Source organism: Nerophis lumbriciformis, linkage group LG36, assembly GCF_033978685.3.
Source record: "Nerophis lumbriciformis linkage group LG36, RoL_Nlum_v2.1, whole genome shotgun sequence".
Lineage (NCBI taxonomy): Eukaryota > Metazoa > Chordata > Actinopteri > Syngnathiformes > Syngnathidae > Nerophis > Nerophis lumbriciformis.
In genome coordinates, this window is record NC_084583.2 from 10,256,332 (window position 1) to 10,276,459 (window position 20,128).

General features: G+C 41.5%; 1 protein-coding gene across 5 annotated transcripts in view; it reads left to right on the top strand.

Annotated features, from left to right (window-relative positions):
* Positions 1 to 20,128, top strand: part of scyl1 (SCY1-like, kinase-like 1) — a 115,715-nt gene that overhangs the window by 36,954 nt on the left and 58,633 nt on the right. For all 5 annotated transcript variants that reach the window (XM_061930457.2, XM_072912468.1, XM_061930458.2 and 2 more), the window contains exons 8-10: positions 1,157 to 1,264; positions 3,588 to 3,701; positions 3,781 to 3,936. In XM_061930457.2, the coding sequence (XP_061786441.1) occupies positions 1,157 to 1,264; positions 3,588 to 3,701; positions 3,781 to 3,936 (378 nt within the window). The remainder of the gene's footprint in view (positions 1 to 1,156; positions 1,265 to 3,587; positions 3,702 to 3,780; positions 3,937 to 20,128) is intronic.

Below are 20,128 nucleotides of genomic sequence, written 5' to 3' on the forward strand. Positions count from 1 at the left end.
TCAAGTTTGATGATAAAGTGCAGTATGATGGGTTTGATTTCCCCCCTTCAGCTATTTGCCTTGGCCAATAAGTTGCAGGTAATTTATTATTATTATTTATTTAATTTATTTTTGTTTAAATAGAGATGACATACATATGTTATTGTATAATTTAAGTTTGTGCGCGTGATTGACAGCCTAAGGCTTATGAGGCACATTTTTTATTTATTTTTTTATTTCAACTCAAAAACGAATGAGCCTATGCCTATGCCTACAACATAGGCTATGTGTTTATCTTTATTTTCCTGCCTGTCGTTGACAATGGAGATTGTCTGATATTTTGTCATGGCTGCAGATCAATCAATAAAGGTTCATCTTTGTCACGAAATTGTTCACTGCTTCACTGTGCACCCCGCCCTCGTCCCTATTTGAGTATTATAACGTTAACAAGTTAATATTCATTGAAATAAATTCAGAAATTTTTTTTTACCTAACGAAAATATAGGCCTAGTCTTTCTAAAACATTTTTTTAACTTCTTAAAAGCATCGTTCTGCTTGCTGCAACAGCGCACACAAAGTGTGAGGAACGCACTATCTGAGGGCATTGGCAACAATAGTCAACACTTTCTTAATGGAAATGACAATAATATTATAATAATGATAAATAATATTATCACGCATTAATATCTCTTAGCCACGAATGCGTGGCCAAGAGATGCGTGGCACGCATTGAATGTCTCTGCTGCATTGGATCAGTCTCCTTTCTTTAACAGGCAAAAGCTTTATAACCTCACTAATGCCTTGCATCGTCTATATTAGATATATAACAACCGGCGGATGCGGGCGGGTGTGGTTTTGATAAAATGTTGGTTCGGGTGATGGCGGATGGTTGACGACTTTTGTGATGCAGTTGCGGATTAAATAATTGCCTATCCGCGCATCTCTACTCTCCACATTGTTTCCACTTGCTGTGTGTGTGTGTGCGTTGACTTGCGACCTGTGCCCCGGCTCATATTACCATCATGTCCATCAAAAATAAAGTACCGGTATTTTCCAAAGGCAGTATAGTATCTTTTTTTAATTCATTGGTAGCGGTATATGGTACTACCCTAATATGTCAGTCTGGATGGCATTCACCATGTTTCAGCTTGGTGTGTGTTTACAAACTGTCCACCAGGTGGGGAAGTTCCTGTCCACTGAAGAATACCAACAGAAGATCATCCCGGTCATCGTGAAGATGTTTTCCTCCACAGACCGGGCCATGAGGATACGACTGCTGCAGCAGGTTCTAGATTTTCAAAAGTTGTATTTTCTTTTAACAAAAGCGATGAAGAGTAGAAGTCTGGATAATGCTCCTGCGTAGTCTCTATGCCGTCCTCTCATATGTGGCCTGTTTTCATGAGTCTGCACAACCACATCTCTTGTTGATTTATGGAGTTGCAGTGAGCAATTGTTTTTAATGCTGAAACTAATCAATCCCTTATTATTGGACTTGCAGTCGCCATCAAAAGTGTACGTACACTTGTAAAGAACATCATGTCATGGCTGTCTTGACTTTACAATCATTTCTACAACTCTTATTTTTTTGTGATAGAGTGATTGGAGCACATACTTGTTGGTCACAAAAAACATTCATGAAGTTTGCTTCTTTTGTGAATTTATTATGGGTTTAGTGAAAATGTGAGGGTTAAAAGTATACATACAGCAATGTTAATATTTGCTTACATGTCCCTTGGCAAGTTTACCTGCAATAAGGCACTTTTGGTAGCCATCCATAAGCTTCTGCTTGAATTTTTGACCACAAAATTGGTGCAGTTCGGCTAAATGTGTCGGTTTTTCCTCCAGACATGTTGCTGGGTGTTGTGGCCAAACAGCTCCATTTTTGTTTCATCTGACATCACATGGACAAAGATAAGACCTTCTGGAGGAAAGTTCTGTGGTCAGATGAAACAATAATGGAGCTGTTTGGCCACAATACCCAGCAATATGTTTGGAGGAGAAAAGGTGAGGCCTTTAATCCCAGGAACACCAGGCCTACCGTCAAGCATGGTGGTTGTAGTATTATGCTCTGGGCCTGTTTTGCTGCCAATGGAACTGGTGCTTTAAATGGGACATTGAAAAAGGAGGATTAGCTCCAAATTCTTCAGGACAACCTAAAATCATCAGTCTTGGGCGCAGTTGGGTGTTCCAACAGGACAATGACCCCAAACACACCTCAAAAGTGGTAAAGGAATGGCTAAATCAGGCTAGAATGAAGGTTTTCCCAAAGTCCTGACTTAAACATGTGGACAATGCTGAAGAAACAAGTCCATGTCAGAAAAGCAACACATTTAGCTGAACTGCACCAATTTTGTGGTCAAAAATTCAAGCAGAAGTTTCACTGCAATAAGGCGCTTTTGGTAGCCATCCACAAGCTTCTGCTTGTATTTTTGACCACAAAATTGCTGCAGTTCAGCTAAATGTGTTGCTTTTCTGACATGGATTTGTTTCTTCAGCATTGTCCACACCTTTAAGTCAGGACTTTGGGAAGGCCATTCTAAAACCTTCATTCTAGCCTGATTTAGCCATTCCTTTACCACTTTTGACGTGTGTTTGGGGTCATTGTCCTGTTGGAGCACCCAACTGTGCCCAAGACCCAACCTCCGAGCTGATGATTTTAGCTTGTCCTGAAGAATTTGGAGATAATCCTCCTTTTTCATTGTCCCATTTAAAGCACCAGTTCCATTGGCAGCAAAACAGGCCCAGAACATAATACTACCACCACTATGCTTGACGGTAGGCATGGTGTTCCTTTACCACGTCAAAAGGTTGGGTCTTGGGCACAGTTGGGTGTTCCAACAGGACAATGACCCCAAACACACCTCAAAAGTGGTAAAGGAATGGCTAAATCAGGCTAGAGTGAAGGTTTTAGAATGGCGTTTCCAAAGTCCTGACTTAAACGTGTGGACAATGCTGAAGAAACAAGTCCATGTCAGAAAAGCAACACATTTAGCTGAACTGCACCAATTTTGTGGTCAAAAATTCAAGCAGAAGCTTGTGGATGGCTACCAAAAGCGCCTTATTGCAGTGAAACTTGCCAAGAAACATGTAAGCAAATATTAACATTGCTGTATGTATACTTTTGACCCAGCACATTTACTCACATTTTCAGTAGACCCATAATAAATTCGTAAAAGAAGCAAACTTCATGAATGTTTTTTGTGACCAACAAGTATGTGCTCCAATCACTCTATCACAAAAAAATAAGAGTTGTAGAAATGATTGTAAAGTCAAGACAGCCATGACATGATGTTCTTTACAAGTGTATGTACACTTTTGACCGCGACTGTATGTTGTTGCAGTGAGCAATTGTTGTTAAAGCTGAAACTAATCAATCCCTTTTAATTGTACTTACATTGAAAAATGCCACTCTTGCACGAGGGGAAAAAAGCAGACAGATCATAGCTCTGTCGTGGTCATTGATGCAAAGTTAGACATTTCTTGGAGGTCTACATCAAGCTCTGCAGGAGCAGTTTGAAAGACGGCACTATTGCATAATTCAGACTTTAGTCTGAAATCCATTTCATGTTTATCCAAAAACATGTGTTATTATCCTTTATACTTCCTAGATGGAGCAATTCATTCAGTATCTTAACGAGGCAGCAGTCAATTCCCAGATTTTCCCTCACGTGGTCCACGGCTTTACTGACACCAACCCTGCAATCAGAGAGCAAACGGTTAAGGTGTGTGCTCTCCTTCTCTCACACAAAACACAAGGCACAAATCATTGCAGTCTGTGTGACGCTGCTGCTCCTTCCTCAGTCCATGTTGCTGCTGGCTCCCAAACTGAACGAGAGCAACTTGAACCAGGAGCTGATGCGCCACTTTGCCAGGCTGCAGGCCAGGGACGAGCAGGGCCCCATCCGATGCAACACCACCGTCTGCCTGGGCAAGATCGCCTCCTACCTCAATGCCGGGGTAAGCCCAAATATTAAGAAATGCAAAAAAAAAAACAAGAATAAACTCAGAAGGTTTTGGTGCTTGAACAACTTGGAAATATCAAGGAGAATATGGTCCAAAGTTAGAACGATGTAACAAACACATTCAAAGGTAAGGTGTGCTATTAGCACAGCAGTGACGTGCGGTGAGGCTGATGGCTGGTGAGGCACTGACTTCATCACAGTCAGATTTACAAACATATGAACCCTAAAGAGTATCTTATTCACCATTTGATTGGCAGCAGTTAACGGGTTATGTTTAAAAGCTCATACCAGCATTCTTCCCTGCTTGGCACTCAGCATCAAGGGTTGGAATTGGGGGTTAAATCACCAAAAATTATTCCCGGGCGCGGCGCCGCTGCTGCCCACTGCTCCCCTCACCTCCCAGGGGGTGATCAAGGGATGGGTCAAATGCAGAGGACAAATTTCACCACACCTCGTGTGTGTGTGTGACAATCATTGGTACTTTAACTTAACTTTAACTTTACACACACAAACTGTAGCACACAAAAAAGCACATTTAATTAAAAAAAAAACGTTATTATGGTCTTACCTTTATGTAATATATTGGGTTGGAGGCAATAACCAGGCGAGGTGATGAAGTACGTCTCTTTACTGTAGACTTCAGAACAGACTCAACACACTTGACGTCAGGTGCGCAACACCACGTAAATCGTTGGCCAACCAAAAAGTAACCACAGTACGCTATAGCCAACATTAACCAGGAGATGGCAACAGACAAACATAGATCACTCTATTACATTCCTCCCCTTTTAGAAATGTAGAAGTTAGTTACTCAAAAGAAATAAACAACCCAACCAAAAAATGCAGCAGCTCAATAAGAAGCCAAAAAGTGCAAAAACAATAATGTTTGTGTTGGAGGAGTTGTGAATGAATGAAATATGAAATCCGTGCTGCAGTCTGCAGGTGTACCTAATGTTGTGGCCCTGCAGGCATTCACAACTCCTCCAACACGAACATTATTGTTTTTGCACTTTTTGGCTTCTTATTAAATAACTTTTTTAAATAGATTCAATCTTGCATGTGGAAAGTTTAAGTGTGGGCTTTAGTTGATATAACACTCCCGTCAGGGGGTGCATTCTACGCCGGAGTACATTCTCTACCACCAGGAGGCGGGATTACTGCGAGCCTCACACAGTGCGTCTTCGCAGCAGTTTTATGATTGCTCAGCACAAGAAATACGTTACACACATACAGTTGTTGACAAAATACACTGTACATTATATACCTCAGCTAACTAAACTATGGAAATGTATAATATAGTTCATATAGCAATACAGTCTCACTGCACAGCAGGCCAGCAGTTAGCCGAGTCCGCAATCCATGGTGAGGCACAATTGAGTGACGTGCCTCAACTGGCTGCTGTTCACCGCACCGTCTCTTCTCAGTATTTGAACGGCAAATGTGAAAATTCAGCGATTTTGAATAAAAATAATCTAAAACTGGTGAAGTTAAATGGAAAATAACTTTATAGTATAATCACTGGATACATTTAACAATTTAACTAATTTTTTTTCTTTTTACATTTTTTTTGTTTCCATGATGGCAGTATCACTTCTTTGTACAGTACACTATTTAAGACACATTACAACTGGAATGTAGGATTTGTTGTCTTTTTTATTCCAATGGAGAAATCTCCTTCAATGAAATGTGTCCACTCACTGCAAAAACTGAAATCTAAGTAAGATGAAATATCTCAAATAAGGGTGATATTTGCTTATTTGCTGTCTGATAAGATACTTCTTCTCACTAAGCAGATTTTATGTTGGAGTGTTTTACTTGATTTAAGTGTTTTGGTCCTAAATGATCTCAGTAAGATATTACAGCTTGTAGCTGAGATTTGATGACCTATTTTGAGTAAAACATGCTTGAAACTAGAATAACTGTTGCAAAGCTGTGTCATCAACACTCACAAGTATAAAACTACTTTTTTAAAGGGGAACATTATCACAATTTCAGAATGGTTAAAACCATTAAAAATCAGTTCCGAGTGGCTTGTTATATTTTTCGAAGTTTTTTTCAAAATTTTACCCATCACGCAATATCCCTAAAAAAAGCTTCAAAGTGCCTGATTTTAACCACCCGTCCATTTTCCTGTGACGTCACAAAGTGAAGCCAACACAAACAAACATGGCGGAAAGAACAGCAAGCTATAGCGACATTAGCTCGGATTCAGACTCGGATTTCAGCGGCTTAAGCCATTCAACGGATGGTTGTAGTGTGGAGGCAGGTAGCGAAAACGAAATTGAAGAAGAAACTGAAGCTATTGAGCCATATCGGTTTGAACCGTATGCAAGCGAAAACGACACGACAGCCAGCGACACGGGAGAAAGCGAGGACGAATTTGGCGATCGCATTCTAACCAACGATTGGTATGTGTTTGTTTGGCATTAAAGGAAACTAACAACTATGAACTAGGTTTACAGCATATGAAATACATTTGGCAACAACATGCACTTTGAGAGTGCAGACAGCCCAATTTTCATCAATTAATATATTCTGTAGACATACCCTCATCCGCGCTCTTTTCCTGAAAGCTGATCTGTCCAGTTTTGGAGTTGATGTCAGCAGGCCAGGGAAGCTAGGGTCGATAGGGGGTTTAGCTCGCTCGTCTGCGGGAACAAACTGCTTGCCGTGCTACCGAGGTCCTTTGTCCCTGAATTGCTCACACACTCCGGCAGATTCAATGGGGGTCTGGCGGCAGATTTCTTTGACTTTATCGTTGGAAATGCATCTGCTTTGAGTGTCGCAGGATATCCGCACATTCTTGCCATCTCTGTCGTAGCATAGCTTTGTGCGGAACAAACGTCCAATTTCTTGCCACTTTCGCATCTTTGGGCCACTGGTGCAACTTGAATCCGTCCCTGTTCGTGTTGTTACACCCTCCGACAACACAACAACGAGGCATGATGTCTCCAAAGTACGGAAAACAGTCGAAAAAACGGAAAATAACAGAGCTGATTTGACTCGGTGTTTGAGAAAATGGCGGATTGCTTCCCGATGTGACGCCACATTGTGACGTCATCGCTCCGAGAGCGAATATTAGAAAGGCGTTTAATTCGCCAAAATTCACCCATTTAGAGTTCGGAAATCGGTTAAAAAAATATATGGTCTTTTTTCTGCAACATCAAGGTATATATTGACGCTTACGTAGGTCTGGTGATAATGTTCCCCTTTAAAGTAATAATTTCTTACTTAAAGCATGAAAAAAAAAATCATGCCGAGCGCATATCATTGTCAAGATAAGGGCACTAGCATTTACTTCATTTAAGAATATTTTTCAACATATTGAGCAAAAAGGTTTTTGTTTTTTTCTACCAAGAAAAGTGCACTTGTTATTAGAGAGAATATACTTATTTGAAGGTATTTTGGGTTTCATTGAGGTTAGCTAATTTGACTTGTTTTGGAAAGTCTTGACAAGCCAAATTTTCTTGTTCAATTGGCAGATAATTTTGCTTTGTTCAAATAAAATACCCCTCATTTTTGTATTTTTTTTTCTTGTTTTTGAACACTGACTTTTTGCAGTTGTTAGATTCCCGTTATTGACTTACAAGTTCTTCCTGCGAGTCAAACTCCAGCACTCCGTTCAACGGGTCTTGTCCTCCTCGGTGCAGACGGGTTCACCGGGCTGCTCCACCGACGTAGGCACTACTCAGCTGGATGGCGAGGCAATGCGCTTAGCTCTACTACCCTGTGTTGATTCAGGGTCTGTCCCGCTTCCTTTCGTGGTAGACTCGGTAGAGAAGCCTATCTCTTAAGATCGAGTTAGAATCCCACAAATCCCGCTGTTTTAAAGGGGAACATTATCACCAGACCTATGTAAGCGTGAATACATACCTTGATGTTGCAGAAAAAAGACCATATATTTTTTTAACCGATTTCCGAACTCTAAATGGGTGAATTTTGGCGAATTAAACGCCTTTCTATTATTCGCCCTCAGAGCGTTGTGACGTCACATCGGGAAGCAATCCGCTATTTTCTTAAACACATTACAAACACCGAGTCAAATCAGCTCTGTTATTTTCCGTTTTTTCGACTGTTTTCCGTACCTTGGAGACATCATGCCTCGTCGGTGTGTTGTCGGAGGGTGTAACAACACGAACAGGGACGGATTCAAGTTGCACCAGTGGCCCAAAGATGCAAAACTGGCAAGAAATTGGACGTTTGTTCCGCACATTTTACCGACGAAAGCTATGCTACGACAGAGATGGCAAGAATGTGTGGATATCCTACAACACTCAAAGCAGATGCATTTCCAACGATAAAGTCAAAGAAATCTGCCGCCAGACCCCCAGGAAAAGAGAGCGGATGAGGGTATGTCTACAGAATATATTAATTGATGAAAACTGGGCTGTCTGCACTCTCAAAGTGCATGTTGTTGCCAAATATATTTCATATGCTGTAAACCTAGTTCATAGTTGTTAGTTTCCTTTAATGCCAAACAAACACATACCAATCGTTGGTTAGAAGGCGATCGCCGAATTCGTCCTCGCTTTCTCCCGTGTCGCTGGCTGTCGTGTCGTTTTCGTCGTTTTCGTCGTTTTCGCTTGCATACGGTTCAAACCGATATGGCTCAATAGCTTCAGTTTCTTCTTCAATTTCGTTTTCGCTACCTGCCTCCACACTACAACCATCCGTTTCAATACATGCCTAATCTGTTGAATCGCTTAAGCCGCTGAAATCCGAGTCTGAATCCGAGCTAATGTCGCTGTAAACTTGCTGTTCTATCCGCCATGTTTGTTTGTATCGGCATCACTATGTGACGTCACAGGAAAATGGACGGGTGTATATAACGATGGTTAAAATCAGGCACTTTGAAGCTTTTTTTAGGGATATCGCGTGATGGGTAAAATTTTGGAAAAAAACTTCGAAAAATAAAATAAGCCACTGGGAACTGATTTTTAATGGTTTTAACCCTTCTGAAATTGTGATGATGTTCCCCTTTAATGGTAGCATGCCTCTAATGAATCTTGGCTTTTGTTACTTGACTAGGTTAGATTACGAGGGCGGTGGAAAGGAAAAGCCCTACAGGACATATTTGTAAGTGGACTCCATTAGAGTGACCCTTCAGAGCTAGGTGTTGGACACACAGTGATCCTAACGTTTTGCATCAAGGAGGTGTTGGTACATGGTGGGTTGAAAGGATGAACATTTGGTTCTTTGTATAATGCTTTTTAATGCAGGTTCAATGGCTTCATGGATATTGGTATAATGCTCTTTAATGCAGATTCAATGGCTCATGCCTTGCACAGCGTCAGGAAATCATTCACAAAAATCATGAAAAATCATTAAAAGTATCAAATAAATCATCAATGGGTGTCTAATTCAGTTCAAATGGAAGTTCAAATGGGTCTTACTTTGAGAGGTCCCGGAGAAATGTCGAAAGTGTTCAAAAGGGGTCTCTGGAATTTGGGGGAAACCCGACGAAAAAGTGATCGGAGTCGGGCTTCGGCTGCGTCGGCGAGAGAGGGGGGCAGGAGAAGTCGTGTCGGTCCCGGGGGGGCCAACGCCCTTGTTCCTCTGGTGGACCCGGAAGTCCTGTTCCTCTTTTGCCGTTCTCACAGGGGGAGATCAGAATGGAGACAAGTCTCTTGTTTGTCGAATCGAGTCCTTGGAGTGTTGGCAAAGTTATTTCAGTCTAAGTGGTCAAGAGACCTCTCTGTTGCCCATTAGATGCCACGTACAAGTACGAAATCCCGTATTATAGTGAATTCTACATCTCTATATACCCTCGGTCTCGGGGTGGATACTTTTCTTAAGCCAACCACCTTTCTACCTGCTATGGGGTTATACGCGTGACATTTGGTGGGTTGGTGGTTGGAGGTGCGTGAATGTTTATTTTCTCGTCATGTCATATTCATACATTGAAGGGGATTGATGCGATCCTATGCTAAATGGAAGCAGCTTTTTCCAGTATGTATGGTACGAGTGTGTGTGAATGGGAGTGTCCATGTATGAGTCAGGCAAACCTGACTACTTTCATATATTATTTTATGGGTTTTGAAGACCTTGACACAGTTGGAGATTTACAGCACTGTATTGGTATTGAGAATAATATAAACTGCAATGTCTATGACCATGAGCAATTAAAGTCCTTATATGATCTTTATAATTACTCATTTTTACATTTGAATATTAGAAGCCTGAATAAACATCACACTGATTTAGTCTCTCTACTTTCCAATATGAGCTGTATGTTTAACTGTATTGCCTGTAGTGAATCGTGGCTTTCTGATTCCTCATATATTGATCTGTTTAGACTGGATGGATACAATTTAAATGTAAAAAATAGACCCAGTGGAAGAGGTGGAGGTGTGTGCCTCTATGTCCAGAACTATCTTCATGCCAAAGTATGTAACTTCACCCTAGAACAGGGGTCGGCAACCTTTACCAGTCAAAGAGCCATTTTGACCAGTTTCACAAATTAAAGAAAACAATGGGAGCCACAAAAATCTTTTGAAATTTAACATGAAATAACACTGCATACAACGTTTTTTTTTGCTTTTTGCTATGTATAAAGCGAGGGTCTCAGACACCCGGTCTACACCTTAATATGAAAAATTTGATGTTAGCGCGGCCCGCAGGCTTTATACGAACGACACTTGACAGCGTCATTCTTGTCAACCCTCCCTAATTTTCCGGTAGACTACTAATTTCAAGGCAACTGTTCTCACGAACGTGCCGTGAACGTACAGCATTTAACGCCCACTGCAACAAGCGTGCAGGCCCCCAACACGATGTATGGGGCTTCTGATTGCTCTTATAAGTGACAGCAAGGCATACTTGGTCAACAACCACACAGGTTACACTGACGGTGGAGGTATAAAAAAATTTAACACTCTTACTAATAATGCGCCACACTGTGAACCTACACCAAACACATTTCGGGAGAACATCTGCACCTTAACACAACATAAACACAACAGAACAAATACCCAGAATCCCATGCAGCCCTGACTCTTCCGGGCTACATTATACACTCCTGCTACCACCAAACCCCGCCCCCACCCCAACGTCTTTCAGGCGCAGTGGAAGAATGGCCGTGCACGACCCGAGGGTCCCTGGTTCAATCCCCACCTAGTACCAACCTCGTCATGTCCGTTGTGTCCTGAGCAAGACACTTCACCCTTGCTCCTGATGGCTGCTGGTTAGCGCCTTGCATGGCAGCTCCCTCCATCAGTGTGTGAATGTGTGTGTGAATGGGTAAATGTGGAAGTAGTGTCAAAGCGCTTTGAGTACCTTGAAGGTAGAAAAGCGCTATACAAGTACAACCCATTATACACCCCCCCCCGCTACCAAACCCCGCCCACCTCAACCGACGCACGGGGGGGGGATGTTGTGTGAGGAAGCAGGGTTGGGGTGGGGGCGGGCTTTGGTGGTAGCAGGAGTGTATAATGTAGCCCGGAAGAGTCAGGGCTGCATGGGTTTCTGGGTGTTTGTTCTGTAGTGTTTATGTTGTGTTAAGGTGCAGATGTTCTCCCGAAATGTGTTTGTCATTCTTGTTTGGTTTTGGTTCAAAGTGTGGCGCATTATTAGTAAGAGTGTTAAAGTTGTTTTATATGGACACCGTCAGTGTAACCTGTGTGGCTGTTGAACAAGTATGTCTTGCTGTCGCTTACGTGTGCAAGCAGAAGATGCATTAAAAAGAGGTTAGGCTGGCATGCTGTTAATACAGGCAGTAGAGGGCGCTACTTGCTGTACTGTCACGGCACGCCCTTATTATCATTGTTAGGGTGAAAATCGGAGAATAATAATCCCGGGAGGTTTCTGCGAGAGTCACCAAAATCCGGAAGTCTCCCGGGAAAATCGGGGGTGTCAGCAAGTATGCAGCTGAGCCGCATCAGAGTGATCAAAGAGCCGCATGCGGCTCCGGAGCCGCGGGTTGCCGACCCCTGCCCTAGAAGATGATCTCTGTGAATCCTTGTTCATGGAGATCAACAACAAAGGAAAAAAGGTAATTGTTGGAGTACTCTATCGTCCTCCTGACTCACCTCTTGACACTTTTCTTTCCAAATTGGATGAACTATTACTCAGTCTAAATAAACTAAACAAAAACTGCATCCTTCTTGGAGACTTTAATATTGATATTTCCAAGGACGATGGAGCAAAACTGAACTTTATCAACACGTTACATTCTTCTTCCTTCTTCCCCACCATCAATAGGTTCACTCGAGTCACAGATGCCTCAAAAACAATAATAGATAACATTATTACTAACATCCGGAATACAAAGCTCGTGACAGGGGTGGTGCAATCCGATATCACAGACCACTTTCCCATTATACTATTCTTTGACTCTGGCAAACCCCCCCCCCAACCTCCTAAAGGTAAAACCAAAATACTCAACAATACAACTCTACAACACCTAAATAATAATCTGCTTGCCAGGCAATGGGACTCTGTGTTTAATTGCACCTGTCCCGATGCTGCATATGAGAATCTGATTAAAATGATTCAGGATGCTATTCAGGAAACAATCCCTGAAAAAACTATCAAAAATCATACCTCAGAAAAAAAATCCCTGGATTACAAGGGGGACCCTAAAGTTCATCAGACAAAAGAATAAACTCTACAAATGTTATATTTCGAACCCTACCACTGTCAACAAAGAAAAATACACAAATTATAGAAATAAATTAACTCATATTATCAGGAAAAGTAAGCGCAACTATTATTCTGAACTATTACAAGCATCGCAGGGGGGTTGTAGGAGAACATGGAACGTGTTGAATACTGTTCTCAACAAGGGACATAAGGCCCCTGTTGTTCCGGATACAGGGTCAAATAGGGCTGATCTTGCCAATAGTTTTAATACCTTGGGGAAAACCTATCTAGTAAAATAGGTCAACCTCCAGGGTATTCCTTTAAAGAATTTTATCAGGCAGCTACCCTAGCTCCTTTTTCATGCAGCCAACCGACATCAATGAGCTTTATACGATCATTATGGACCTAAAGTCATCACATACAGCTGGAGTGGACGGGATATGTAGCAAAATCTTGAAAGCCATAGCAAATGTGATCATAAATCCTCTTTGTCACTGTATAAACCTGTCACTTAGTGCTGGCATTGTACCCAAAATGTCCAAAGTGGCAAAAGTAATCCCAATTTTTAAATCAGGTGATGAAAATAATATGAACAATTATAGGCCAATTTCAATTTTACCAACATTTTCAAAAATATTTGAGAAAGTGGTCTATAACCGACTGAATGGCTTTCTGGAAAAACTAAATATCCTTGTCAATAATATGGTTTTCGTAAAAAAAAGCACCACCTGTATGGCTATACTCAACCTCTTGGAAAAGGTCAATGGCTGTATTGAAGAAGGAAAATGCGGTATTGGCATTTTTTTTGGATCTGTCCAAGGCCTTTGACACAATAGACTTGAGATCTTATTGTATAAGCCAGTGATTTTCAACCACTGTGCCGCGGCACACTAGTGTGCCGTGAGATATTGTCTGGTGTGCCGTGGGAAATTATGCAACTTCACCTAATTGGTCCAAAAAATATTTTTTGCAAATCAATAATCATAATAATGTGCCGTTGTCTAGTGCCTGTGCTGTGTAGAGCTTGGCAGGGTAATCTTGTAATACTCCATACCTGTAGGTGGCAGCAGGTAGTTCATTGCTTTGTAGAAGTCGGAACGCGTCGAGGATGGTTTGTCGTGATCCCAATATGCAGAGCACAGCGGGAGACAGCATGCAGGTAAAAAGGTATGTAACGCTTAAACCAAAAAATAACAAGGCAAGTCCCGCTAGGAAAAGGCACTGAAGCATAGGAATGGCTATGTAAAACAAAAGTAAAACTGAACTGGCGACAAAGTCAACAAACACAGAATGCTGGACGACAGCAAAAACTTACAGCGTGTGGAGCAAAGAGGACGTCCACAAAGCACATCCCGTACATGACATGACAATCAACAATGTCCCCACACAGAAGGATAGCGTACGCACAACTTAAAGAGTCTTGATTGCGAAAACAAAGCAGGTGCGGGCAATAGCACTCAAAGGAAGGCGTGAAGCTGCTACAGGAGAACACCAACAAAACAGGAAGAGTCACCAAAATAACAGCGCAAGACAAAAACTAAAGCACAACACACAGGAAACAACAACAAACTCAAAATAAGGCAGGACAACCTGGTGGAGTTTCATTGTTCAACCTTTTCTGCTGGTGGTGTGCCTCCGTATTTTTTTAATGAAAAAAATGTGCCTTGGCTCAAAAAAGGTTGAAAAACACTGGTATAAGCTATATCACTATGGTGTCAGAGGGGTACCTCTCGATTGGTTCCGTTCTTACCTATACGGTATATATATAATATATATATATATATATATATAAGAAAATACTTGACTTTCAGTGAATTCTAGCTACCGTATTTTCCGCACCATAAGCCGCCCTGGGTTATAAGCCGCGCCTTCAATGAACGGCATATTTCAAAACTTTGTCCACCTATAAGCCGCCCCGTGTTATAAGCCGCATCTAACTGCGCTAAAGGAATGTCAAAAAAACAGTCAGATAGGTCAGTCAAACTTTAATAATATATTAAAAACCAGCGTGATGTGGGCGCGCATGGAGTCGTATATCAACATGGACGGAGCTGCGTGAAAAAAGCCACCCGGCCTCTTCGCGTAAACTTACCTTAACCACTCGCTCATCTTTTCTTCATCCATCCATCCCTTCGAGTTAGCTTTTATGATGACGCCGGCTGGAAAGGTCTCTTTTGGCAAGGTCTTCCTTTTGAATATCACAATGGGTGGAAGTTTCTGGCCATTAGCATGGCAAGCTAGAACCACAGTGAAGGATGACTTCTCATTCCCTGTGGTGCGAATATTCACCGTACGTGCTCCCGTTGTATCCACAGTGCGGTTCACAGGAATATCAAAAGTCAGTGGAACCTCGTCCATGTTGATAATGTTCTCTGGCCGGATCTTTTTTTCAGCTATCTTGTTTTTACAATATGCACGGAAAGTAGCCAGCTTTTCTTGAAAGTCTTTAGGCAGTTGCTGTGAAATAGTAGTCCGTGTGCGGATGGAGAGATTGCGTCTTTTCATGAACCAGAAACCTGTCGCTTAGTAGGAGCCATTTTGTGGTCTTTACAGATGTAAACACACAAAGGAAATGAAACGTAATATCCGCGCGCTTCTTCTTCTTCTTCTACGCGGGCGGGTGGTTGCTTACAGTAGAAGAAGAAGCGCTTCCTGTTCTATGGGGGCGGGTGCTTACCTTGGCGGTTGCTTGCGTAGAAGAAGAAGCACTTCCTCTTCTACGGGGAAAAAAGATGGCGGCTGTTTACCGTAGTTGCGAGACCGAAACTTTATGAAAATGAATCTTAATATTAATCCATATATAAAGCGCACCGGGTTATAAGCCGCACTGTCAGCTTTTGAGTAAATTTGTGGTTTTTAGGTGCGGCTAATAGTGCGGAAAATACGGTATATATATATATATATATATCAGTGACGTGCGGTGAGGTTGATGGCTGGTGAGGCACTGACTTCATCACAGTCAGATTTACAAACATATGAACCCTAAAGAGTATCTTATTCACCATTTGATTGGCAGCAGTTAACGGGTTATGTTTAAAAGCTCATACCAGCATTCTTCCCTGCTTGGCACTCAGCATCAAGGGTTGGAATTGGGGGTTAAATCACCAAAAATGATTCCCAGGCGCGGCGCCGCTGCTGCCCACTGCTCCCCTCACCTCCCAGGGGGTGATCAAGGGGATGGGTCAAATGCAGAGGACACATTTCATTACACCTAGTGTGTGTGTGACAATCATTGGTACTTTAACTTTATTTTAACTTTACACATACAAACTGTAGCACACAAAAAAGCACATTTAATTAAAAAAAACGTTATCGTCTTACCTTTACTTAGAAATTAAGTCCATGCACCGCAACTAAAGCCCTCACTTAAACTTTCCACGTGCAAGATTGAATCTATTTAAAAAAGTGTAACCGAGGGTTTATAAATGTCGCCTATACTGTATGAAACTACAAAATAACAAACACGGAGGCTCCAGTTTACACGAGGACCACTTTATTTACCTTCTTTCAAAAACCTCCGCAACGTGACATCACTTCCGCTCTTAGCGCCTTCAAAATAAGAGCTCAAGGCATATACTGTATAACAGCGCATAACAGGAACTTAACATCACAAAGAGGAAAGCCCATAAAAATAGGTTACAAAAGTTATTTAATAAGAAGCCAAAAAGTGCAAAAACAATAACGTTCGTGTTGGAGGAGTTGTGAATTAGGTACACCTGCAGTCTGCAGGTGTATATAATGTTGTGTTCCTGCAGTCATTCACAACTCCTCCAACACCAACATTATTGTTTTTGCACTTTTTGGCTTCTTATGAAATAATTTTTTTAAATAGATTCAATCTTGCACGTGGAAAGTTTTTTAAGTGTGGGCTTTAGTTGATATAACAATTCTACGGCGGGGGTGCAGGAGGCGGGATTACTGGAGCCTCAGCCAGTGCGTCTTTTGCAGCCGTTTTATGATCGCTGAGCACAAGAAATACTTTACACACATACAGTTGTTGACAAAATACACTGTACATTATACACCTCAGCTAACTAAACTATGGAAATGTATAATATAGTTCATATAGCAATACAGTCCCACTGCACAGCAGTCCAGCAGTTAGCCGAGTCATTGCGCAATCCATGTTGCGGCACTGAGTGACGTGCCTCAACTGGCTGCTGTTCACCGCACCGTCTCTTCTCAGTATTTGAACGGCAAATGTGAAAATTCAGCGATTTTGAATAAAAATAATCTAAAACTGGTGAAGTTAAATGGAAAATAACTTTATAGTATAATCACTGGATACATATAACAATTTAATTTTTTTTTTTCTTTTTACTTTTTTTTTTTTTCCATGATGGCAGGTGAGGCCCTGCCTCACCTGCTTCTAGTGACTGCAAGTCACTGATATATATATATATATATATATATATATATATATATATATATATATATATATATATATATATATATATATATATATATATATATATATATGAAATACTTGACTTGGTGAATTCTAGCTGTAAATATACTCCTCCCCTCTTAGCCACGCCCCCAACCACGCCCACCCCCCACCTCCCGAAATCGTAGGTCTCAAGGTTGGCAAGTATGTGCTGTATCCATTCTCCAACTTCAAAAAGAAACTGAAAACTTACCTATTAACCACCTATCTTTAATGCCTCGTGTGGGGTAGACTACTGTTGGGTTTTGCATGGTTGAATGAATGTATGTATGTATGTGTATGCTTGCTTTAGTACTATTATCTTGTGTTAATCATATAGTGTTGTTTTTGTTGTTGTTGTGCTTGCTACCATGTTTCATCATTCCATGTATATACTGTCCTCTGGACCCCCTGTCAAAAGCTTCTTCCGGCTTATTTGGGGGACCCTTTCACGTTCCAACATCTTTAAATGATGATATTCACTACTATTGTAATTGTTATATGGTATTGTGAATAAACTTGAAACTTGAATGCATCACACTATTCTCAACAGTACATTGGTTATTGTTTCCGCTTGTCCCATGTACTAACATTCTATTGGCCACAGTATACTTGTTACTACCCTTTGACTGGAAGATTCTGGAACATTCCAGACTCTTATCCAACTTCCCGTTTCTAACTGGCCATCTGTCTCTAAGCCTTGACTTCCTCTTATCTTACTTCCTCTTTTCTTGGCCAGACAATGTGACTCTAGTCACATTGCTATTCCTTTTCTTTCCCCTCTTTTAGTCCTTAGTATTTTTATTTTCTCCTACTAGGACAGGGGTCGGCAACCCGCGGCTCCAGAGCCGCATGCGGCTCTTTGATCACTCTGATGCGGCTCAGCAGCTTACTTGCTGAACCCCCCAATTTTCCCGTGAGACTTCCGGATTTCAGTGCCTCTCGCAGAAAACTCCCGGGATTAATATTCACCGATTTTCACCCTTACAGCTATAATAAGGGCGTGCCAAGATGGTACAACATTTGGCGCCCTCTACAGTCCGTATTAACAGCGTGCCAACCCAACATTTGTTATATAATATACATCTTCTGCTTGCACACGTACGTGACAGCAAGGCATACTTGGTCAACAGCCACACAGGTTACACTGACGGTGACCATATAAAACAACTTTAACACTCTTACTAATAATGCGCCACACTTTGAACCAAAACCAAACAAGAATGACAAACACATTTTGGGAGAACATCTGCACCTTAACACAACAGAACAAACACCCAGAATCCCATGCAGCACTCTTCCGGGCTACATTATACACCCCTGCTACCACCAAACCCCCCCCCCCCCTCCCTCCCCCTCTGTGCGTCAGTTGAGGTGGGCGGGGTTTGGTGGGGGGGTGTCTAATGTATCCCGGAAGAGTTAGGGCTGCATGGGATTCTGGGTATTTGTCCTGTTGTGTTTATGTTGTGTTACGGTGCAGATGTTCTCCCGAAATGTGTTTGTCATTCTTGTTTGGTGTGGGTTCACAGTGTGGCGCATTATTAGTAAGAGTGTTAAAGTTTTTTTTATACAGCCAGTGTAACCTGTGTGGTTGTTGAACAACTATGCCTTGCTGTCATTCACGTGAGCAAGCGGAAGTCCCATTCAACATGTGGCTGATCAGGCACGCTGGTTGTAGTGGGCGCTATATGCTGTACCATCACGGCACGCATGACGCTGACAAGCGCTATTCATTTAAAATCCGCGTGCCGCACCAGCTTAAAAATTCCATAAAAAGGTGTGGGCGTGTCTGAGACCCCTGGTTTATACAAAGCAAAAAAAAAACTATGTATGCAGTGTTATACCATGTAAAATTTCAAAAATATTTGCGGCTCCCATTGTTTACTATAATTTGTGAAACTGGTCAAAATGGCTCTTTGACTGGTAAAGGTTGCCGACCCCTGGACTAGGATAATACACATATTCCTCTTTTGATAAACCTGTTTTAACACACTTGATTACTATGATTACCATACAGGATTACTTGTTGTGATTACTATCATTGATTACACTCAGAACTTTATAACTGATTACATAACTGGGCCCTTCGGTTGCCATGCCTTGCTGTTAGAAGTGGTGGGACTAGTTTTGCTAAGCTAAGAACCGTAGGGCTGAGAGGGGGTTTCTACTTATTTTGACACAGTGTAGCTTTTAGCATCCTTTCAGTGTAGTGGATTTGACTGTACAGTGGAACCATCTTTGCAGCTCTGCTTTGTATAAGTTCAACAATAAAATTAGGAAAGCAGTACACATTAGGGCCATGAATCTTTGGGCACCACACAATTTGATTAGACTATTGGAGGGAACAATTAGATTCAGAATCCATTCTCCATTCAAAATCAATACTATTTTAATAACATTGGGTGCCAGTTCTATGATTGACTACATTCCTCCATAAAACAGATAACAACTCTCATACATTTCTATATTACCGAAAAGAAAACTGGTTTTGTTAAATATAATTATACCCAAACATTTCATACAATCAAATACAAATAATGTAACAAGAGACATCTACAAACCCCGTTTCCATATGAGTTGGGAAATTGTGGCAGATGTAAATATAAACGGAATACAATGATTTGCAAATCATTTTCAACCCATATTCAGTTGAATATGCTACAAAGACAACATATTTGATGTTCAAACTGATAAATAATCATTAACTTTAGAATTTGATGCCAGCAACACGTGACAAAGAAGTTGGGAAAAGTGGCAATAAATACTGATAAAGTTGAGGAATGCTCATCAAACACTTATTTGGAACATCCTACAGGTGTGCAGGCTAATTGGGAACAGGTGGGTGCCATGATTGGGTATAAAAACAGCTTCCCAAGAAATGTTCAGTCTTTCACAAGAAAGGTTGGGGCGAGGTACACCCCTTTGTCCACAACTGCGTGAGCAAATAGTCAAACAGTTTAAGAACAACCTTTCTCAAAGTGCAATTGCAAGAAATTTAGGGATTTCAACATCTACGGTCCATAATATCATCAAAAGGTTCAGAGAATCATGGCCGGAAACCAACATTGAATGACCGTGACCTTCGATCCCTCAGACGGCACTGTATCAAAAACCGACATCAATCTCTAAAGGATATCACCACATGGGCTCAGGACCACTTCAGAAAACCACTGTCACTAAA